Here is a 22,904-nt window from a genome sequence, read left to right on the forward strand (position 1 = left end):
TCCCACGCAGTAGCTCCCACTCGGCGAGAGGGTGATCGGGCGGTGGTTCCCGACTGCCCAGACAGGCGTTCCGCATGACACTGAGGACCTCGTCCTCTTGTTGCGCCGTCTGCAACTCCGATTGTCCTGGTGCTTCAGTGATTAGGTGTCCCGCCTGGTCACCCTTCGCACTAGGTGGCGCAGTAGGCAGTGCGCAGACTTGGTCAAGTTCTGCTGCGCCTCGAGTCTTCCCCACACATTCCTCCTCTCCACCAGAAGCAGGTTCTTGGGCTCTTGTAGCTGCGGTATGCACGGGTGCTTGACCGGCTTCGGCGGGACAAGACTTGCTGCGCTTGCCCGTCCAGATATTGCCGTTGACTGGTCGCTGCCGGGACATCGCATCGGCATTGCCGTGATCACGGCCCGGCCGGACAACCACCCGGAACTGGTAAGAGCTCAGCTCGATGGCCCACCGGCCACGTCTTCCCGTCCCGTCCCGTTCCACATTGATGGACTCCGGTACACCCGTGAGTGGTTTGTGATCGGTCACGACTTCGAATTCTGCTCCAACTGTGTACTGGTTGAATCGCCGGATGGCGTGAACGATGGCCCAGAGTTCTTTATCATATGTTGGCCATCTGCGCTGTTGCTTTGTCAGCACCTTACTGTCGTAGGCGATGACTCTCTCCGTGTCACCCACCCGCTCCGCGAGCACTGAACCGACTGCAGAGTCGGATGCATCCGTGTACAAGACGAATGTACCACGGAACGTAGGGAGGGCTAACACTGGAGGTGCAGTCAGCGCCTGCTTCAGACTCTCAAAAGCTGCTTCAGCTTCCGGCGTCCACGTCAGGTGGTCACCCACCACCTTAGCTTCCCTCAGCGGCTTCGTGAGATCCATGTATTGTGGGACAAAACGGCTGTAATACCCGCACAATCCGAGGAAGCTCTTCATGCCATCTTCCGTCTTCGGTGGAGCCCAGTCGAGTATCTTCTGGATGTTATGTGGGTCCGGTAGGAGTCCCTCCTTTGCGACCCGGTGACCGAGGAACGTAACTTCGCGCTTTGCGAAGCGGCACTTTTCTGGTTTGAGCTTCAGCTTCGCCGACCTCACTCGCTTGAAGACATCACGGAGCGTTGCGATGTGCTCGTCCTCGGATCTGCTTGATATTATGATGTCATCAAGGTAGACTAAACAGCGTTTCGAGTCCAGACCCGCAAGCACCAGTTCCATGAGTCGCTGGAATGTGGCTCCAGCATTTTTGAGACCCATGGCCATCACCCTGAACTGATGGAGTCCTTTGCCCGTGGAGAACGCCGTCTTTTCTCGGTCCTCTGTGGCCAGCGGGACCTGCCAGTAACCGGTCGCCATGTCGAGCGTCGTGTACCACGTCGCCCCCGCTAGGGTATCCAACGCCTCGTCGACCCTCGGCAGAGGATGCGCACATCCGCGAGTTCGGCTGTTGATCGCGCGGAGATCGACGCAGAAGCGGAAACTTCCATCTTTCTTTCTGGCCAGGACGACTGGGGAGCACCAAGGACTTGTACTCTCTTCAATTATTCCATCTTTCATCATCTGCGTCTTCTGCATCTCGACTTGCTCGCGGAGTTTAACTGGTACCCGCCGTGGTCTCTGCTTCACGGGAGCCTCCTCCCCTGTGTCGATGTGGTGTTCGAGCAAATCTGTCTTGCCGATATCACCCGCATACTGACTGAAGATGTCTGCATATTCGCTGAGAATGGTTCTGAGCTTCTCCTTTCCTTCCGCTGAGAAGTCAGATCCGTCCACATCAAGTACTTCTGTCACCGTCGTATTCTGACGCCTTTCTGTTCTGCAGCTCACATCATCAACGTCATCATCATCACTGTCCTCAACGCCTCCGTCTGCAGCCAGGCACAACTTGTACTCGCAGTCCTTCTCCTTTGTAGCATCATAAAATGTCCCTAGGTCACTGCCTCTGAGAACACGGACTTCTTCAGACCCAACATTTGTCAAAATGATCGAGACGCACCCGTCGTCGTCTGCAACGACCAGAGCCCTTGGAGTCAGGAGTCCCTCCCGCTCCGCTACGGTTGATGGCTCGAATATCCCGGCTGCACCCATTTCATCACTCTGCACGCCGTCCACTCTCTCCAGCTTACCAGCTACCACGCACTCTGACCGTGCTGGAATGACGACGTTCGACAGTAATCGCACTCGCGCACGTCTTGGTCGAACCTGCTCCCGGCTCGGCAGGGGAACGCTCATGGTTCCAATCTTGAATGAGCCAGTGTCGTCGTCAATGACCGTGCGATGCATGCACGTGAAGTCGCGACCTAGTATCACGTCGTACACGAGGTCGTCTGCCACGGTCACTACCGGGCATCGGAAGCTGACTCCATCAATGCATAATGAGAGGTTTTCCAACTCACCAACTATCTGGAGGGAGGTACCTCCCGCTCCGATAGCATTGCGCGCGCTCGGGCTGAGCCGGATTGTTCTTAGCGCTGGGTTCCCCTCATAAAATCCTGTTCGCATCATGGTGAAGTCGGCACCAGTGTCCACCAGCGCCCATGTCGGAGCGCCGTGAATGACGACCCGAACGGCCGGCGCCGTGAGTGGGGACGCTTTAGAGAGGACTGGGACCTGTCCCACGGCTCCAGTCCGGTTCAGTTTTCCTGATGCGCACCGGCGCCCCGCCGGGGATCAGCAGCTCTTGTCTCGGAGTGGCCTCCGCCAGTGCCGCCACCCTGGAAGTATTGGCACCCCGCCATCCAGTGGCCCTGCTGCCCACAACATAAGCAGAGCGGCAGCGCGCGCCCATCCCTTGTCGACGGCAATGAAATGGGGCAGTGTCGCTTGAGGTGACCCAATTCTCCACAGCCGAAGCATCTGACGCTAGGTGAACCACGGCTACGCTCGGGGCAGTCTCGCTGAAAATGACCCGGCTGCTCGCAGCGGTAGCACCGGGGAAGTCGGCGAGACTTACTCGCATCAGTTGTCGTCTTCGGCGCCATTGTGATGGCCGATATCGACTCGTGTAGCCCGCGAATATGATCTTCGATGGCTGTGAGCCGGTTGTTGTCCGTCACAGTCTTTTCTGCTTGACCCACGGTTGCTTCACCCTCGACCGGGCGGACCGCCCCGATGACGTCGATCTCATGATTTCGCACTGCCTTGATCGTCTTCCTCGTCTCCTCGAATTCTTTACTAACGCGTACCGCGTCAGTCAGTGTGGATACGTTTTGGCTGATTAACCTCTCTTGCAATTGCGTGTCGCGGAGGCCACAGATGAATCGGCCGCACTGGAATCCCTCCATAGCGCTGTGGTCGCTGGGCAGAGCCGGCTGGGCTAGCCCACTCAGCTCTCTGATCCTGGCTGAGAAGTCTTCAACAGACTCTGAAGGTGATTGGCAAACTCGGTTGAGTTCGGCATGAGCCTGCAACGTGCTTATTTGCCGACCGAACCGACTTTTCAGTGCTTCAACCACCCTGCCGTAGTCCTTCCGTGACTCTTCGGTGAGTGACGCGAATGTGTCCAGTGCGACTCCGTCCAAAAGACCCACCATAGCCGCCAGCCGGTCCCCGGCTTTCATGCTCGCCGTCTGAGCTTCGAATCGGCGGAACCATTTCTGCCACAGTTCCCCCGACTCTCCACTAAATTTCGAGGCTCTTGAAAGGAAAATGGTAGATAAATCCATAGTTTGTTATACTGAACTCTACTGGAGAGAACCTCTCATCACCCAAAGTCTCTACTCACCGGCTCCGTCCACCTTTTCCACCGTGAGCTTGCGTAGGCCGTCACAGAACTCTCAGAGCAATCTTCTTTCTTAAAAACTCATATGCAGCCCATTTACGTTATTGGTCCTACCGACCGCGCCAAAATATGTTAGGGCCCAGGGCTGTCTCATCCCTATCTCCGTAACGTGTCGTGTGCGACCAATGACGTCACGGCATTGCGGCGTTCTGATTGGGCGGCAGCTCTGAATCGCCCGACTGGTGGTCCCCGCTCGACAAGCGCACGTGCGCCGACTAGACATTTGTAGTGGCATTGACGGCAGAAAAAGTGAGGTAATGCAGAGCTCTGAATATACTTGAATAGAGTCTAAGCCGTTAGTAATACGTAAAAACGTCAGATAAGTTTCTTGTTCGTCTTGATTTGAGCTTTTATGTGATATAACTTTTACTTTAGTGTCGAGGTTGGCAGCTATGTGGGAGAGCCCTAAAGTTGGGTCATTTTCCATAGGATTGCATTACAGCCGTCCGACCCTTCGTACCAGTGACGTCACGGAAATCGCTGCTTCGGCCTAATGAGCATACCTTCTATATAGGGCCTTGGTTAGGGCCAAGTAAAGCTGCATATACCACGACACGGTGTATTGTGCTTCCAGCGACCGAAGACCAAGCACGGACACGGCGACCCGCCGACTGACCACGCCCGGTTTTTTTTTTTTTTTTTTTTTTGTTGGGTTAGGCCCTTTCGGTCGACAAGACCATTGCAGAGCCGGAAGGATGATAGGAATTAGGGGGAGACATTGGTCTGGGCAGGCACCCTAGAGAGTCGCCGGGGCTGAGCCCGTCCAAATGGACAGGCCGATCAGCCCCCCAAGCACTCTCTGCACCCGGCTACGGGGTGCAACTCCCTCGGGAGCAGCGGTGCCGCTCCAAGGGAGCAGCCCGCATGAGATAAAGTTGCCTGTCCAGCCCGGAGGGGGGTTGCGGCGTGGAGGAGAAGGATTTCTGATTCCTGAGGATAGAAGCACGGATAGGTGTGACACGCCCGGTCACGGTCGCGCCCTTATATACCTAACCACGGCACAGAGCGCATGCGCGGTGACCGCGCGGCGGTCAGGCGGCTCGCCGGCCGGACGGCCGGGCCGCCGACCCATCCCGTTCCACGGCCCCACACGGCCGGTCCGCGGTCACAATATCCCAACACATGTAAAGTGTGTTTTTTCGAATGATTTGCTGCCGTTTTTACTCTGTCACGGAAGGAACTTAATATGCACGATACGTTTTCCCAATCTCATCACTCCATTTTAGGATATAGTCTCCTTCCTCATTTACAATCGGATCATTTAAATAATTTTATAATTTTGTGGGGTGGTTGCCATGATCTACAATCTGTGCTGAATATGAAACTTGCAACAGCTCTACAAGGCCTTATTTAGCTTTCCGAACAGGCTCCAAGTCGTTCTTCATTGCACATTCCTTCCTCAAACCACAAAGGGGTGTTGACCTTTCTCGGAGTAGCCGGCGGTGCGCCGTCCGACTCCGCCCGCACCTGTTGTATGCTCAGCTCGGCAGCTGCCGTCCCGCCTCTCTCCTCCCTCCCCTCCCCTCCCCACTGACTGGTTCTGCTCCGGTGACCGTGCTTCCGTCCCCCCCCCTCCCCCCGCCCGGCCGGCCGGCGCAGTGGCCAGTCGGGCGGCGCCGCGGGTCACCAAAGCATGGGCAAATCTTGGCCGCTGGGCGCTGGTGTGATGCAATAAGGCGGTCGGTCTCTTGTCGTCCCGGTCCTCTAACATAGCGTGTCGGACAGGTCCCATTTCTCGGAACATACTACACAGCAGCCGCCACATGGGCTTTGCCGACTCGTGATGGAATTTCTCTTTCTCAGCATACGAAGAGAAAGAGACTCACTGTTTTTTTTCAAAATTGTTTCACTCAGATCTGGTAAAAATCAAAGACATTTTTCGCATTGTCATCGGTGAGTTCGTCTCCATCGAAAATGATTTTGGGATTGAATGACTTGCTCTGTTTCTGTTTATTGACCTTGCTAATTAATGTTTAGAAGATATTCAATTCCAACCACTGCAGTGACGGGCGCAGAGGGCTGTACCCAGTGTCCAGTCTCAGAGCCATGACTTCATAACATTACGCTGAAGTCAGATTCCTCTCCTGGCGCTCACTCTGCCCTGTTTTTGGTCAGCGGGTGGGCCGAGCCAGTTAGCAACCAGGCGCCGGGAGCTATGCGGCCTGCCGCCAGGAGCCGGTATAATGACCCGAATCAGAGTGAGGCCCGCCCGACGGCCGGCCGGCAGGGCCTGTCGCGGCCAGACGCGTGCCCAAGCTGTGAGTCAGCGCCGGCAGTCAGCGCTGGCGGTCAGCGGTCAGCGCCGGTGGTCAGCCCTGGCAGTCACCCCGGCGGCTCGCAGCAATGGCGGCCGGCGGTCACACAATGACCCCGAGACCCCGACACAACCGGCGATATGCAGCTGGCAACGTACCCGTGACCGGTGATTTGGTTATTTTGTAATCTCGGCAGACGTTTGAGAAAGTTTGTACGTGTTCGGAGACAAGCAGTCCTCGAAGGTATACATACCTACCTACCCCGCTAGGATGACATCCGCATGGCGCATGCCTAGACGACAGGGGGTCTAAATAGGCTTTTTACAGTTTATATACGGGCCCACGCTGAATGGTGTTAAATGACATGTCGGTTAACAATTTTCCCGTGCTTACCTGAATAAAAAGGTAAAATTTGTCTGAGCGGGATCGGTTCTTACATGAAATGTTATCAGAAAACGAGTGAGTTGCATGCATGCCTACATCGATTATAGCTTCATAACAAGTTTCGAGTCTTGTATCAAGGAAAAGCCGAATAGGAGCTTAATGAAAAGGCGGACGTTCAGCCTTTGGGGCAAGCCTGACGAGCCGAAAGCGGTACATCAAATGGTACTCGTAAAAACAGTGAACATTTTTTTTTTCGTCCAGATCTCATGCCTGATCAACCAGCTGCGGCTCGTAATATGTTTTCGAAGTCTGCAGGGCAGGTCGCTTAACGCTGTTTTATGATTTGTTTTCCCCATTTTTATACATGAAATTATGAATAGACCGTACAAGCATTCTAGACCAAAGTTGCATGCTATCAAGTATCAACCTGCTATCAACAACCATTATCTTAATCCAGCCACTATTATTTATAAACGGCGAGTTCTTATTTTGTGATTAAAAGCTAAACGAACAATTATCTAGGCATTTGTAACTTGCAAAATTTTATTTTATCGAATATCGTTCAATCTCATCATTAAGTTGAAAATTTAGCACTGGTTCGAGGACGTCTTGTTGGACACAAATCCAGTATTGAATAGGCATGCTACGATTTTTAAAATGTTTCCAACGTGGTGATTTATAATTTTATAAATAAAGTGCACAATTATTAATAAACAAACAATCTTCCTAATGGCACTCAACGACGAGAGGCATTTGTTCCTGCAGCAGCTTTGTATGTTTATGTATCTTACTCACACTCTAAATGATGCGACATATGACACAGAACAATATTTTCATTCAGCACCTTCGTCCGCGGTGAACTTCTGAGCATTGAATCATTTAGTTATTTGAACAACTCACGATGAATGTAATCAAATTTGAATGCACAAAGTGCGAAATGTTCCAGCACTAACCCTTTGTGAATGTGTAGTGAAGCCAGTCGGCAACGCCGTGCCTTTGTCATGACTTGAATAGTAACACTAGCAGAGACTTACATATTTACACGGGTAATAAATGTAGCGATGCGTATTCTTAACGAGCTTGGAATAGATAAATGCTTTTAAAATCTATAAGCGGCTCTTGTGGGGCTGGATTTTTGTGCCAACTTATTGAACCTCATTCAGTTCCAAAATTTGTAAAGCAGTTAGTCATTCGGGCAGCTTCGAGACTCACGATGGTCGTGGTGCGGCCAGTAGGGCCTACCTATCGAAGCAGGGTTAGACTATAGCCTAACACCGCAAATGAGTCTCTCTAATTTTCTGCGTGAACTTTAATACGTTTGGATGATGTTTAACATGAAAAATACGGCATTAGCCGTCTGATAATTTCCATAAAGTAAACTTACCCTAAAGCATTTTGAATACTTATACCTGCAATGTGCATAAATGCTAATACAATGTGCATCGACTCTGATTATATCTTATTACTTCATTGTACATACTACTGCTTGAATAACAAACCCCATATCCTGCAAGAGCCGTGCAACCCGTGCAACATTGTAGCTGCCGACTCAGAACAGTGCACTCGTGACCCAGCGACACGCGGAAGTCGCCCGTCATGCCCTTGCCGACATCGTCATGCACGCCGCCTATTTATTCCGAGTTAACTATGTCATCATACGTGACGATGTGGATATTACGGATAAAGACGTATGTTAGCCTTTTTCAGCCAAGGTGATCCGGCGGAGAGGGAGCAATCAGAAATAGGAACTACCGTGTATTGCGGCGCAGCATACAACAGGCGTTAGGTGTGCTGCGGCACAGCATGCATCAGGCGCTAATCGGGTGACATCTATCGATTGAAATCTGAAGTATCATGTGCTGCGGCACAGCATGCATCAGGCGTTAATTGAGTGACATCTATCGGCTGATATTTGCACTATGATGTATTGCGGCACAGCATGCTTCAGGCGTTAATTGAGTTATTATATCGGCTGATATATGCATTATGATGTATTGCGGCGCAGCATGCTTCAGGCGTTAGTTGAGTAATTCTATCGTTTGATATAGGCACAATGATGTATTGCGGCGCAGCACGCCTCAAGCGTTAATTGACTATTGAGCAGCATCTATTGGTTGAAATATGAACTACCATGTGTTGCGGCACATCATCATTCATACATCTGTCAGTTTGAATTGAATATGCGATAGTTTATTTCAATTGAACGAAATTTGTAGTAACATATTGATATTTGATGCGTGATTCCAGGAGATACTGTGGTTGGCTTGTAAAGTTTTTATTCGTCAACTTATCTATATCTATAGTGATCATCCATATCCTGCCCTTTCAAACCTATACCTATAGCCTAACTCAGCGGGATCGGTCACTGTGCCGGCCGGCGGCCGGTGTCACTGACCGCGCTGGCCGGCCGGTCCGGGGATCGAGTCAGACCGGGAATGGCACGTTCTCAGTCTGAGCACACACACACCCCGGCCCGATAGCAGCCGGCCGACACGGCACCTGCCAGTTATCTGTGGCAGGAAGCGGCGCGGAGTACGGCCACCGACCCGACCCGGCCCACCTCCCGACATGACCGCCTTATAGCGGACACGGCCGCATTCTTCCTTCCCCTTCCTGTTGCACGTTTGGTTAATGGTTTCACTCCTTTTATGCTGGTGTGCTCGGCATAGCCTGGTTGCAGTGTGGCTGGAGACGAGTCCAGACTGCCGTGTATATAGAGCTGCGCCATAGTTTGTGTTAATGTTAAATCAAGTGCGTTCAATTAAAATATGTTTGGTTCGGTTTAAAAATTGTGGTATTATTTATTGTGGAGTACCTAAATCAATTTTTCTTTGACTTCAACATACGCATTCATTCCTATCGTATGTTATGATAATCCACGCTGTCTTCACCATCGGCCTACATAAACCACCGCTTGAATTGGATAAACAGACCGACACCATGCTCGTTCACATAACACACACATCTCAAGCGCTCTTGCCTCCGTGATGTCCTAACCAGACCCGCCCCCAGCGAAGTCCCACCGAGCCCAGTGCGGTGGTATGGCGGCCTGCCGCGATCCCGACCCCAGTTCCCACACGGCTGACTCCCCTGCGTCCCCTCCCCTGCCATCGGCTGTGGCGCGCGGTGTGGCTCTGTAGGGCGACTGGGCGCGGCTCCCGTTACAGCCCCGCGCCGCCGCCACGCCGCCGCCACAGAACTGTTTGTTTACACACGGCACGGCTGCGACTGCTGAGGGAAGTGGGGGACCGAACTGAGGACTGAGGTCTCGTGAGGGCATGGAGGGAGTGTACTGAGGACTGGGGAGGGACACAGGGAACTGGGGGACTGGACTCGTGAGGGAGCCGAGGACTGAGGACTTGGGACTGCTGAGGGACTGGACTCGTGAGGAAACCGTGGGACTGGACCGGGCTCCTTAGGGAACCGAAGGACTGAACCATGGACGGACGACTCGTGAGGGAACCAAGGAACTGGACTGATGAGGGAACCAAGGAACTGGACTGATGAGGGAACCAAGGAACTGGACTGATCAGGGAGCCGAGGGACTGGACTGATGAGGGAGCCGAGGGACTGAACTGAGGACTCCTGAGGGTCAGATGGAACTGCGGATATCTGCTGAGGGAGAAGAGGGGAGTGAACGAGGGTAAGTCCAAGGGGAGGATGAAGTTGCAGATTGAATGCTACTGACAAGATTGAACGGTGGGTCGTTTGACAGTCAGCTGGGACAGAAGGGAAAACATCTGAATTTCAGGCTGTAAAGGAGATGACCGTATTCTAAGCGTCTGCGTTATGGCACTAGTAACGGGTGGCCGGCCCCGGCCGGAACGGGGCGGACGAGAGAACCGCCCCCTGTGTTTACCCAACCTTTCATCGTGATGTCATGTGACTAGCGCCATCATTCCACGGTGAGGAGGTGTAGTTACAGCCTCCGCAGCTCCAACAGAGCTCGAGCTGCACTCTGTGCACCCTACATATACAGCTCCATGGTGGGGCGACGTCATATGCAGTCAGCTCCGCAGCTCCAACAGAATCCGAGCTGCACACTGCACAGTGGACGGCCTAGGGACGGTCAGGGGCGCTGTGGGCCCTCGCTCATTGATTCACGATGATGATTGATTTGCGTAAACACTCGATTATTCCGAGTTCTTTTGAATGATTTTTCGCCGGTTAATGACAATACCGATAAACCACTATAGTGGATCAGTGGATGAATTTAAAATGTAAATATTTGAGAGGTGCACAAAAAAGACGTTATTGAAATGAAAATCTGAAATAGCGGGTTGCGGGTGAATGACATGCTTACGAACACTGATATGGAATTAAGATAAGGACTTAATTAATAAGATAAGGACCCTGTTGCATAAACCCGACTTTGGGACTGGATTTCTGGGTGACGCATGATGACCCCTCGCGGGGGCACGGGTGGGCCACACGTGTGCCTTCGCCAACCGCGGCCAATGCCGTATAAAATTAGCCCACTCTGCGGGCGGAGCGGTCGTGTCCCGATCCAAGTGCGGAAATTCCGCACGGAGTTGCGCGCTGCAATGACGAGCGAGAGCGCCGGGTACACGGCAGTTGGGCCACGTGTGCCTGCATATTTGAGAGGCGGGTCACGGTGCAAAGAGGGTGAGGGTGGGAGGGGGCGCAACGACCCAACGACAGGAGGTGCCTGGCGCAGAAGGGACAAACGAGAAGGGGTGCTAGCCAGAGACCTCAGATTGACGTCTGACCGGCGCTGTGCATTGGCCGTTACAGTTGACTGACCGATTATGGGCGTTTTCTTTGACTAGTAAAATAAACTGTATGTAATAGAACAGCTAATAATCCTGCCGATCAGGCTCTCTCTCTCTCTCTCTCTCTCTCTCTCTCTCTCTCTCCCTCTCCCTCTCTCTCTCTCTCTCTCTCTCTCTCTCTCTCTCTCTCTCTCTCTCTCTCTCTCTCTCTCTCTCTCTCTCTCTCTCTCTCTCTTACGCCTAGCTGTCAAGCGGAAGGTGCGCTTCTAATCATACAACCTGGCACCACAGAGCCATTTTCCTTTCAATTGCTAGAGGTAAATGGTGAGACAATGGCAATGAGGAAAGCTGCCGAGAATCCTAAGTGGAGCGATATAGCAGAAATGTGCGGTTCATCGAAATAAACCGTTTGTTATTTTTTAATATCGCCGGCGGTTAACGCTACTTTATTGACTTTTACTCGTATTAATAATGGTTTGCATATCAAAGAAGGTGAATAATAGAAGATGAATATCTAATAAATTGAGGCTAAATACCGTTTAATCCTTGAATTCACGCATCACTTCAAAAAATGCCTGAGCGATATACTCCTGCCCGTCTACTTGATCGCCTTTCGCTGAGACGTGCGTGCGGAATGATTTGTGCAATGGATAACGGTGCGAAATAGAGGTGGCAAAATTTGGACCCGAGGACCCGGTCCAAAGAACCAGTCTGGACCCATATGGGTCCAGACCGGTTCCTGGAAATTTTCTGACGGGTCCTACCATAAACTATACATCTTGCACACTACACATTATTGCAAAATATGAAGTGAATGAAGTGAATGTTTCTTTGCACACAGTAGCTCATGAGTATTATCAGTGGGAAATAGGCTGTTTTACATGATGCAACTAATGATTCCTACAAGCAGTTTGTATTAATTGACTTTTGGGGAACGGGTCCAACTGGTTCCGGTTCCAACTAAGACCGGGTCCGACTGGTTCCAGAAATGTCCAGCCGGGTCTGGTTCGAGTCTAGTTCCCAAAATTTTCATCATTTGCCACTTTTAGTGCGAAATAATTTCCCGCTTGTTGACATCCACAGTATTAGGTATTGGTTTTGGTAGCATCTAGCTTACTAAAACTCTGCAAACGTAAACCATATTGACATGATGTGCCGTGGTTGGATGAGACCCTAAATCGCATAAGTGGATTCATTCGAACCTTCAGTCAGTTGCAAGGAAGTTTCCGATTGTTCTAACATTGTTTTCATTTATGTTTCAGAATCAACAGACAAGCCTAACGACCTTCGAGGCGGAATCGACACAGTTCTTCGATCCCGTGCCTCCAGCTTCTGAAATCATCAGCACTGAACCTCCCCCATCGTCCACCGTTATAAAGCACACCACACCGGAGCCTGCTAAAGAACGCGCCGCCACCCCACCATCAGCTGAAGACCACGTCACCCCATCAGCTGACGAGCCTGTCACCCCGTCAGCTGGCCACCCGGAGCACGGCGTCCCCCACGGCGGCGGTCTCGGCTGGGTCTGGGGCGATGACGAGGAGGCCGCAGACTCGGAATGGGACCGACTGCGGGTGGAGAATTGCGACTCTGACTCGGACAGGGGACGGTCCGATGAGTCGCCCCGGCACCTACCCAGCGACCTGGACCAGCGGCTTCTCGATGACTCCGAGCGGCAGCTGCGTGAGGACTCGCAGAGGCAGCTGTCGAGAAACTCAGAGAGGCAGCTGCGTGATGACTCGGAGAGGCAGCTGTCGAGAGACTCAGAGAGGCAGCTGTCGAGAAACTCAGAGAGGCAGCTGTCGAGAAACTCAGAGAGGCAGCTGTCCAAAGACTCAGAGAGGCAGCTGTCCAAAGTCCCAGAAAGGCAGCTCTCGAGGGACTTGAAGCGGCGGTTGTCGAGGGACTCTGAGGAGCAGCAGGAGAGGGACGGACGGGCGGCGGAGAGTGGCTTCGTTGTGGACGGCAGCACCACGTAAGTGTATAGGGCGGAGGCGGACACAGGCTCTTCATCGATGCCAGGGCTGCGGAGTCGATGGATTTTCGGCGACTCCGACTCCGACTCCGACTCCGGCTTTCAAAAACCAGCTCCGACTCCGACTCCGACTCCGGGCAGAATTGTCGACTCCGACCGACTCCAACTCCCGACTCCGACTCCGCAGACCTAGCAGGGCTGCGGAGTCGACAGATTTTCGGTGACTCCGACTCCGACTCCGGCTCGGGTTTCTAAAATCGACTCCGACTCCGACTCCGACTCCGGTCATAACTGTCGACTCCGACCGACTCCGACTCCGACTCCGACTCCGACTCCGACTCCGCAGCCCTGAATTCGATGCAAAGTCCCAACCGTTTAAATTCATATGTTTCATAATTATTTTGTATCTACTTTTAGCATTGCTTAGCTTGTTATACTAAATTTATCGGTGTTAGCCTTAGAATAAAGGTTTATTCGCCAAATAAATATTCTATCATTTGACTTCAACACAATAATCTGCCGACAACTTCCAAGTTTGTTTTTGGGAACGTCATAATTGCCATGGGTCCTAACAAACTTTCTACCCTCAGGCTGCCAGTGGAGACGTCTACAGAGCTTTCAAACGGGTTCCCAAAGCCGATAAAATCGCCGCTGATCAGCGAACCCGATGGACCCCGAAAACAGCCAGCTGATGTAGGGAAGCCATCGAAAGAGCTGCAGGAGCTCCTGGAATGGATTGAAGAGAAAGAGTCGGAGCTGCGGCAGCTGGAACTGCAGCCGGTGACCGGCAACATACCGAGCCTTCAGAGACAACAGGTAAGATCTGGGAACATATCGTGCGTTCAGAGGTAGTAGGTGGGAACATAAACTATTACCGATCAGAGGCAATGGTTGGGAATATATTAAGCCGGTAGCAGATGGGAACGTACCGAATCTTCACAGGCGGCGGACTTGAGGTGGGTCTAAAGGTGGGATGGGAGTGCGGGGAACAACCCAACCTAAATAGCGGCTTTATTGTCACTTATCGTTTCTGCTTTGATTCTTACGGTTGATATCGGTCAGTGTGTATAAAGAGCACTCTCGTCTATCGCCGTCCTTGAGTGGGTCCTGCGGAGCCGAGGACGGTTTCAAGAAACGTCTGAGCAACCGTCCAGCTCACTAACTCCCCACTCAATAACTCAAGACTCGTCAACTCACGACTCCCCATCTCCTCCACTTACCCCCCCCCCCCCCTCCTCTCTGTGTTCCCTCAGGAGGCGGCCCAGTCGTTCCTGGACCTGGTGCGCAGTCGTGAGGACGCACTCCGGGACGTTGTGGCCGACCAGAGTCTGACCCCCGACCGGCAGGAGCACCGACCTGACGGTATGTATAGCTTTCTCCCATACAGTCCCAGACGGATATCATGCGCCGCATATGGCCCGCTCAATGTTTCTTTTTGCTGTCAAGTGGAGCTGCGCTCAGTTCACACTCGGTGTTTACATAGAGTGATAGTGCCTAACTGTGACTGTGCGTCTGGTCTGAGTGGTCGTTCTGCTAGAGATTCGTGCTGGCGCATTAGGTACGCTCCTCACGGCGGCAACTACTGAGCGATATGCGTCACGGTGCGTGGCGCCGTGCAGTACCTCCGACCGGGGGGCGTAGCCAGGAGTCTACCCGGTGTCACCCGACCCGTGTTACATACACCGACACCCACCGGAAGCAGGCGGTGTGCGGAGCGCACCCGCTGACCGTTCGTGTTGATCGGCCAGGGACGGAGGACGGGCCTGGTCCGACGACGGGAGAGGTGCTACGCCGGTGGCTGCAGCTGCTCGGGGACGCCAGCCGACGACACGCCGATCTCCAGTCCGCCCTGGCGGTGAGTTGGTGGTGAGATGGTGAGCCAATGGTGAGTGAATGAGCCTGCAGAGTCAGAGTGGTGAGATGGTGAGCAGATGAGCTTGTGGCGTAGATGCGGTGAGTTTATGGTCTTGCAGCGAGGCAACGGTGAGGAAACGAGCCTGCAGAGCCAGAGTGGTAGACATATAATGCGCCTGCGGTGCTTCAGTGTTGAGTTATGACTTATGAATCTGTGTTGTGTAAACAGCGACTTTGACTTTATGAGCGTGCAGTGCGCTCTGGCGGTGAAAAGTCAAATCTCTAGTACGCCGTCTTGCCACCAGTTGACGCTAGTTGGTGGTGGCTGCTGATGGCGGCCTCTGACGGCGACTTGTGCCTGGAGTGAGGACCTGAGGTGGGGTAGATTTGACTTTGTGTTCGTTAGCAGCACAGCTGTAGTCATGGAAACGGTCTTTCGACACCTATTGATACTGATTATTGAGTCCTTTCTGTCTCTGATGAGTGCAAATAATTTATATTTACATGGAAAGTTAATATTTTCATTTTATGTCGATAAATTTCATACAGGCGAATTTACCTCGATGGTGTGGGTGGTAAGTCAAAAGCTGGTGGATAGTGAATGGTGATACAATTTGTGATCGACTGTGAGCCGGTGCTCGAATTAGCCCAAAATCTGTCCGTCCTCCTTTCAACCTATAACCCTGAAATGGTCTCAATAGATCCGAGGCATTAGGTACCGAACGGAGACATGATGAGACAGTGGACACATGATGAGACAGCCAAGATAGGATGAGGTTATATAATATATACAAAGCTTGTAGGTTGTCAAGCAAGTTTGGGGGAATTGATGATGTCTGTGCCGTTCATTTGTCGATTGACTGAGGTTCTATTTTTTATGGGTAATGGCACGCTACCACGAGGATCACATATATCACGGTACAACGACTGACTGGATGGACACATATTCCTGACAGGGACTACGTAAAATCTATCGCCCATCCAATAGCAAACTGTGGAATATTCAGAACCATGGATGATTCAGAACGATGCGACCAGTATATTGCATTCGACCTTCACCAAGTCGCTGCCATATAAGGAAAACATGAACTCTGGTACGTAATCCCTTCATTGATGTGCCAGCGCCGGTCGTTCATCTCTCATGTGATTCTGCAGTAAACCCCTCCTCTGCCATGGTTGGAGGAGATCGGGGGGGGGGAGGGATAAGGGACGGAGGAGGTGACGGAGTGTGGCCGTCCCGCCACCCCGTCCCGTCAGTGTTTACATAGAACGACTCGTCTCCACCTTACATTCGTCCGTCAATCCGTGGTATAGCCTAATCGGGCCGTGCAGAGCGTGTTCCGACCGCTTATCCTCTGCCCTCTCGCTGGAACCGAGGCCGTGATTCAGTACAGACTGCAAGGACACGGGGGGGGGGGGGAGGAACCAGTGCACCAGGCTGTATCGGTTTCGCCCTCCCCTCTGCCAGGCCGCTCTCTCTCGGTGAGTTCAGGCCACTCTGTGGTCAGTTTATGAACCCTGGCGCCGCCGTCGCCGCCGCCGCGGGGGGCAGTCGCGGTGTGAGCTGCGAGCGGCTGCAGTCGCGCCGTCGTGTCGCTAGTGCCGCCATGTGGTGCCGCTCGGCGGAGCCGGCCGGTCACCGGCGCCGACTCTCGGTCCCCTGCGAGCCGAGCTGGACGGTGTCGAGGACCCAGCTGCCGCTGTACCGGCCCGCCTCGCCGCGGCTCCAGAGGAGGCGCAGTGTGGACGTGTTCTGGCTGACCGAGGTGGGTTAGATTAGCCAGGGCTGGTCAGGTCAGTAGCTGACCGGGGTGGAGTCAGGTCAGCGGGGCTGGGCCAGGCCAGCAGGGTTGTGTCAACTCAACAAGACTTGGTCAGATCATCAGGTTCGGATCAGGTCCGTGGGGGCTACTAGTAGGTCATTTTTGCGTTGCAGGGTCTGGCCAGCGGGACTGGGTCAGGTCAATGTGGTCAGGTCAGCGGGATTGGGTCAGGTCATCAAAGCCAGATCAGGTTGGCAGGGTTGGGTTAGATCAGCGGGGTCGGGTCAGGTCAGGTCAGCGGGGCTAGATCAGATAAGGAACTGAGCTGACATAGGTGGGCCAAGGTAGTACAGAGGAGTTTGGTCTGGTCGAGCGCATCTGCTTAAATTGTACCTGGATCGGGGCCAGCTGTATGGGGCTAGAGGTCAGATGCTGAAGCTGCATAAGGTCAGGTTAAGTTGTTGACCTGTATGAGGGTCAGCTCATTGGAGTCATGGGTCGGGGCCAGATGTTTGGCTCTCTGATCAGGATTCGGGACAGCTGTTTGAGTTACATATACCTACCTAATTAGTTCAGCATCAATGTGTTTCGTGTCACGGGTCAGCTGTTAAAACTGCTCTTAGGTCGGAGGTCAGCTGTTTTTGGGTCGGAGGTCAGCCTGTTGGGGTCAGCGATCACGCTGTTTGTGTTCTCTGGGAGACGCCCATATCAGAGGCCAGAACCTGTGTGTTGATTCGGGTGCAGTGGCCAGCTGTCTCTGTATAGATAACAGCGGTTACCGCTGCCCCCTGATCCTAGTCCAGAACTCCAGTCAACAGTTGGCCATTGAGTGCCCCTCCAGGCTACCTTTGCACCCATTTGCTGTTGATGCCGTCCAGCTGGCCTGGTCCGTCCACCGGTCTACCAGAACCACCCGTCCCGCACCAGGACCGCTCGTGGTCCAACTGCCCTGGTCCGGTATCAGGATGGTCCGTGAGTCGTGGTGTGTTCCGTAGCTATCGGTAGGCACTGCTGTTCGACATTCAGGCCTATGGTAGCTAATAAGCTGAATTTGTTTCATACAAACAGAAATAAGGCACGTATCATGCGTTAGTTTCACAGGTCATCTGCATCAGGAGTCCGCGATAACGTTGTACTGGATTAATGTTGAAGAACAGACCACGCCGTTGAAATGAGCGGAAAAAGAATCATCTTACATCTTCAGTCGAGAACGTTTGTTGTCCACGAATCGGAAGTTTCGAGCCCTGTCAACTATTTCAGATTTTCAATACCCCACCTTTCTCGTCTGTTGCAGAAGATGCACGTGCTGGAGCGGTGTATGCAGGACGTGGAGCGACGACTCACCGAGCTGGAGCAGGCGCCAAACTCCGGTGACGTCATCGATGACGTCACTGAGGGTACAGACCGCCTGCTGGCCGTTCAGCGCGGCCTGGATGACGTCAACGAACAGGTGGCGCGCCTCACCGAGAACGGGTGAGTGGGAGGGGCCTGGCAGTGATTGCACATTTAGTGCACTAATTTCTGCTGTCTGGTGATGTGTTCGCTATATTCAATTCATATGGTGACATGCCCTCGTCATTTGACCTTAACTCTGACAGTAGCTGAATAGTCACCCGCTCGTCGTCAATGCCCACTATACACTATACAGCGTGATCACTTGTCTTCTAGTGGCGTCGGTATAATTTCAGTGGACTGGTAGTCAGTTCAGAAGCCTGTATTCTGTAACAGCAGATCTGTTTAACAGTGTCAGTATCACTTCGGTGACTTGTGTCAATATCCGTCTGTCCAGTGTCCACTGCTCAGTTATCTGTGTTCGTCAGTACAGCAACCTTACACACTTAGTCCACTGACCGATTCCCCCGTCCTCCCACAGCGCACCCCTCTCCAGTGAACGCCTGGCTCGTCTGTCCACCCTGGCGACCCGCCTCCGTCAGCTGAGCTCCGCCTCGTGCGGCGCCCTGACCGGGTGCGAGCTCGGCCGGTCAGTGGAGCCGCCCTGGGAGAGAGCGGAGACGGCCGAACGGGTGCCCTACTACCTCCACCACGGCGAGAGGCGCACACAGTGGAGCCACCCGCGGCTGGCGCAGCTCACAGCCAGTCTGTCCCAGCTGGACTCGGTCCGGTTCTCTGCCTATAGGTGAGTGGATGTGTAGTGCATAGAGGGCAAGGTGACGCAGTATCGCTGTCGGTATAATCTAGACAATAGCGCTTCCTGTTGCCCCAGGACGACTCGGAAGCTGTGCTGTCTTCACTGGACCCGTCTGCTTCACCGATGCATGTTACTGCCAGTGTTCGTGTGTCATTTACCGTGTGTCAGTATCAGTGTGTTAGCGCCAGTATGTGACGTTGTTCTCAGAACTGCTCTGAAGTTGCGCCGCCTCCAGCGCACCCTCCTGCTCCACCGGCTGTCAGTGTCAGTGTCAGTATCGCTTTCTCAGTGTAGTATTTGTGACCCTGTGTCGGTGTTTCCCCAGGACTGCACTGAAGCTGCGCCGCCTGCAGCGGACCCTCCTGCTCCACCGGCTCCCGCTGGAGGAGGCGGCGCTCGCCTTCCAGACCGAGGCGTGGCGTCTGCCGTGCTCGGGCGTGGCCGCCGTGCCGGACGTACTGGCCGTGCTGACCGAGCTGTACGGCCGGCTACAGCCGCCGCTGTCCGGGGGACAGGCACTGGCGCTGCGCGTCGACCTCTGCCTCAACTGGCTCATCAGCGTCTACGACAGGTCAGTTAAAACACAGATACGACAGGTACGACAGGCCGGGCCAGCGTTTAGCAGTTGTGTATACGATCGTGCGCTCGCAGCAGCGTCTAAGACAGGTCAGCACAAAGTACAAACGCAGCAGTGTGCATTACGGAAGGTCAGCCCAAGCGTAACAGTGTGTGCGATAGATCAGTACGCTTGCGGCAGCGTCTACGACAGGTCAGTACGAACGCAGCACTGTGTACGACAGGTCAGTTCGGCGCTCACAGGAGTGTGTACGACAGGTCAGTTCGCTTTGACCTTCATCAATCCAATCAATCCAATAACCCCAATTCCGACCGCAGTCAGGTCAATACCGAGATGAGGGAAGAGCGTTTACGACTACGGGGACCGAGACGCCTCGTAACGGTGACACGATTTAAAATGTTGACTTGCACTGCACTGGATCTGTTTTTCGTCAATCAGGCATCTGGTGCAGAGCCTAATGCAGCATCTGATTGATGTCACTGTGTGTTTATGCCCACACAGGCGAATGACTAGCAGTATCCCGGTGTACTGAGCTAAGTAGGTTTCAATGTGTACGAATCGCTTGTATCTCTGTTTGTGTACTAAACTAACGTTGCATAGCAAGAGTCATGCACCCACGGACTGGCAATATCCCGTGTTCTGATCTTTCACACCGTCCCACAGTCGCCGGACGGGCAGTATTCCCGTGTACTGTCTGAAGCTGGCCATCATCACGCTGTGCCAGGCGAGACTCGAGGACAAATACCGTTGTACGTATCACAGGCCACAGCCGCACCATAATGCGTCTTAGACTCATTACCTAATGTAACGAAAGTACGTATATCAATCACTCATTACATAATGCGTCTCATGCTCATAAATGTAACGAAAGAAGTACGGGAAGTACGCGAATCTTTGATTATATAACAATTGTTATATAATGATTATGCAGTGCATTTTGTTGACTTATGTGCAAACAGAATCTGCCGTCGCCCACGCCAGCTGATCGTGTCGCCCCCCCCCCCCCCTTCCCTCCGCCGTGCAGACATGTTCCAGCTGTCTGCCGACGGCGGCGGCCAGCTGGACAGCCGGCGGCTGGCGCGGCTGCTGCGCCGGCTGCTGCAGCTGCCCGGCCAGCTGGCCGAGGCGGCTGCGTTCGGCCCGGACCAGGTGGCCGGCTCGGTCAGCAGCTGCCTGGAGTCAGCCGGCGGCGCGGCCGGGCTCACCGAGCTCCAGCTGCTCGACTGGCTGCGCGCCGAGCCGCAGAGCGTCGTCTGGCTGCCGGTGCTGCACCGCGTGGCCGGCGCAGAGACGGCGCGGCATCAGGCGCGCTGCAACGTCTGCAAGGAGTACCCCATCGTCGGCTTCAGGTGGGACCATCCGCTGACCGCCTCCGCTGCTTCCCCGCGTTTACAGCTACGCTGAACGCCACCTCATGCTGGACTGGGACCGGAACTGGGAAACCTGGGGCTAGGGGAAAGAGCGAAAATCCAGGGAAGCCAATCCACTGTCGGATTCGTTTACCGAGTCGCAGTTGACCTCAGCTACCGATCTGTTAGGTACGTGATTCGTTAATCGCTCTGTCACCCCCGGCTGACCTCCATTATCACCCCTGATCGGTTTTCTGACCTCTGGTGTCCGCCTGCGTCACAGGTACCGATGTCTCAAGTGTTTCAACTGGGACATGTGTCAGCAGTGCTTCTTTACCGGCCGGGTCAGCAAAGGTCACAAGCTGAGCCACCCCCTGCACGAGTATTGTACAGAGGTGAGCTCAGGCCATGTGTCCGTTCCGCACTCCGTGAGAAGGGAAGGGAGAATCATCATCATTTGGTCTGAGAAGGGAGGGTTGTGATCACTGATCGTCATTCTCTTGATTCCTCTATATGGATTTAGAGTCTCCCTGCGCTCTTTCTGTCTTGCATAATCTCGGGTGTTGTCTCCTGAAGATCGCAACTTGACTATGTTGCAATCCTCAGTAGCCAACAGATGTCCTGTCTAAACAAAACTTGATACCCACTGTCATTTTGCATGGTTATGTAAGGTTACGTAAGTTGATTTGCTACTACATTCATTCAGTCATATGCTGAACAAAGCCGTCAAGTCAGACCTTTTGCCTCTAACCAAGGGTATGTAAACCCCTCTAACTATTTTAGTAACAATAGTGCATCCCTGATCAGTGACGATCACCTACTGTCCCACGTTCGTTTTCTGTTCCAGAGCTCGTCCAGCGATGGCCTGCGTGACCTTGCTAAGTCGATTCGGAACCGGTTCAAGTCGAAACACCACTTCAGAAAGCACCAGAAGCTCGCCTACCTGCCCGTTCAGCCCAGCACAGAGGTGTGTAGCCCGAGAGAGGATACCATTCTCTGTCCATCTGGTAGCCACGTGTTTGGCCTTTAGGCGTTGTTTCCCATTTCTACCTGATGTGATGTATGATGTGTACTGTGTATGGCATAATGACCTAGGTCCTAGATGTTTGTGTTCGACGGTTTGCTGTGTTATTCAGCATGCCAAGCTGTTATTGACAGGTCCATATCCTGCGTTCCCTGCGCTAACCTCTGTCCCTCACCAGGCGGATACCGACGCTCCCGACTCGACCGACCTGGCTGATACTACCGACACTCTGTCCCCGGACGAGGGAGGCGACCACTCAGAGCTGGCCAATAACTCGAGCGTCTTCTCCAGTCCGGATAGGTCAGTGGTGGGTGACATGGGCGGGGACGGGGTCAGGTCGTTGTCAGGTCATACGGTCAGATGGGTCGGGGCAGGTCATTGTTAGTTCACACGAGTCTTGAGGGAACGGCGTCAGCTCATACGGATTGGGAGAGCCGGGGTCAGGTCGCACGGGTCAGGAGGGCTGGGGTCAGGTCACACAGGTCAGGACGGTCGGGGTTTGACAGGTCAGAGTCGGTCACATGGTTGTCAAATGTCAGGCGTTGGCTCGAGGAAGGTCAACGGGATGAGAGGTCCCACGAGGATGCCAGGTTGTATGAACGATCTTTGGCCAGATCACTTGAACCACATGGGAAACCACACGGGAGTTTGGGAAACCATAACACATGAAAGATGAAAGAACCTCGGCGTTGTCGCGATACTTTGGATCCCGGAATACGTTCTTTGCGAATCCTCACCATAGAAACCAACAACCCCTCCCTCTCTCGCTGTTAATGGTCCGGTACTCATTGAGCATAATCGATGGGCTTTCATGAAGACATTACAGACATCGCCACCACACCCGCGTGTGACCAGTGTGGTGTGATATTAGTCCTCTCCTGTCCGTCGGCCGTAATCGGAGCTCCTTCCCCACTCCAGTGTGGCTGGTGTGAAGTGACGCCTGGCCTGCCATCTGTTGGCCTCTATCTGTACTTGGTGACGCTCGTCCCGCCATCTGTTGGCGGCGATCATAACTCGAAGTTGCGCCGTCTAGCGGTTTACGTGTGAGTCGCGAAGCTTCTCTCT

At 53.4% G+C, this 22,904-nt stretch overlaps 1 protein-coding gene across 2 annotated transcripts in view; it reads left to right on the forward strand.

The window, feature by feature from the left end:
• Positions 1-22,904, forward strand: part of LOC122378846 (dystrophin-like) — a 34,363-nt gene that overhangs the window by 9,348 nt on the left and 2,111 nt on the right. The window contains exons 2-13 of one of the 2 annotated variants that reach the window (XM_043360404.1): positions 12,411-13,123; positions 13,714-13,939; positions 14,377-14,485; positions 14,872-14,978; positions 18,035-18,213; positions 18,614-18,877; positions 19,215-19,460; positions 20,130-20,215; positions 20,491-20,815; positions 21,099-21,210; positions 21,663-21,782; positions 22,018-22,139. In XM_043360404.1, the coding sequence (XP_043216339.1) occupies positions 12,411-13,123; positions 13,714-13,939; positions 14,377-14,485; positions 14,872-14,978; positions 18,035-18,213; positions 18,614-18,877; positions 19,215-19,460; positions 20,130-20,215; positions 20,491-20,815; positions 21,099-21,210; positions 21,663-21,782; positions 22,018-22,139 (2,609 nt within the window). Of the gene's footprint in view, positions 1-12,410; positions 13,124-13,713; positions 13,940-14,376; positions 14,486-14,871; positions 14,979-16,559; positions 16,744-18,034; positions 18,214-18,613; positions 18,878-19,214; positions 19,461-20,129; positions 20,216-20,490; positions 20,816-21,098; positions 21,211-21,662; positions 21,783-22,017; positions 22,140-22,904 lie in introns of those variants that run through there. The other variant, XM_043360414.1, reaches the window with a different exon arrangement.

The sequence above is a fragment of the Amphibalanus amphitrite genome, unplaced genomic scaffold (assembly GCF_019059575.1).
Source record: "Amphibalanus amphitrite isolate SeventyFive unplaced genomic scaffold, NRLGWU_Aamphi_draft 000007F_arrow, whole genome shotgun sequence".
NCBI classification, from domain to species: domain Eukaryota; kingdom Metazoa; phylum Arthropoda; class Thecostraca; order Balanomorpha; family Balanidae; genus Amphibalanus; species Amphibalanus amphitrite.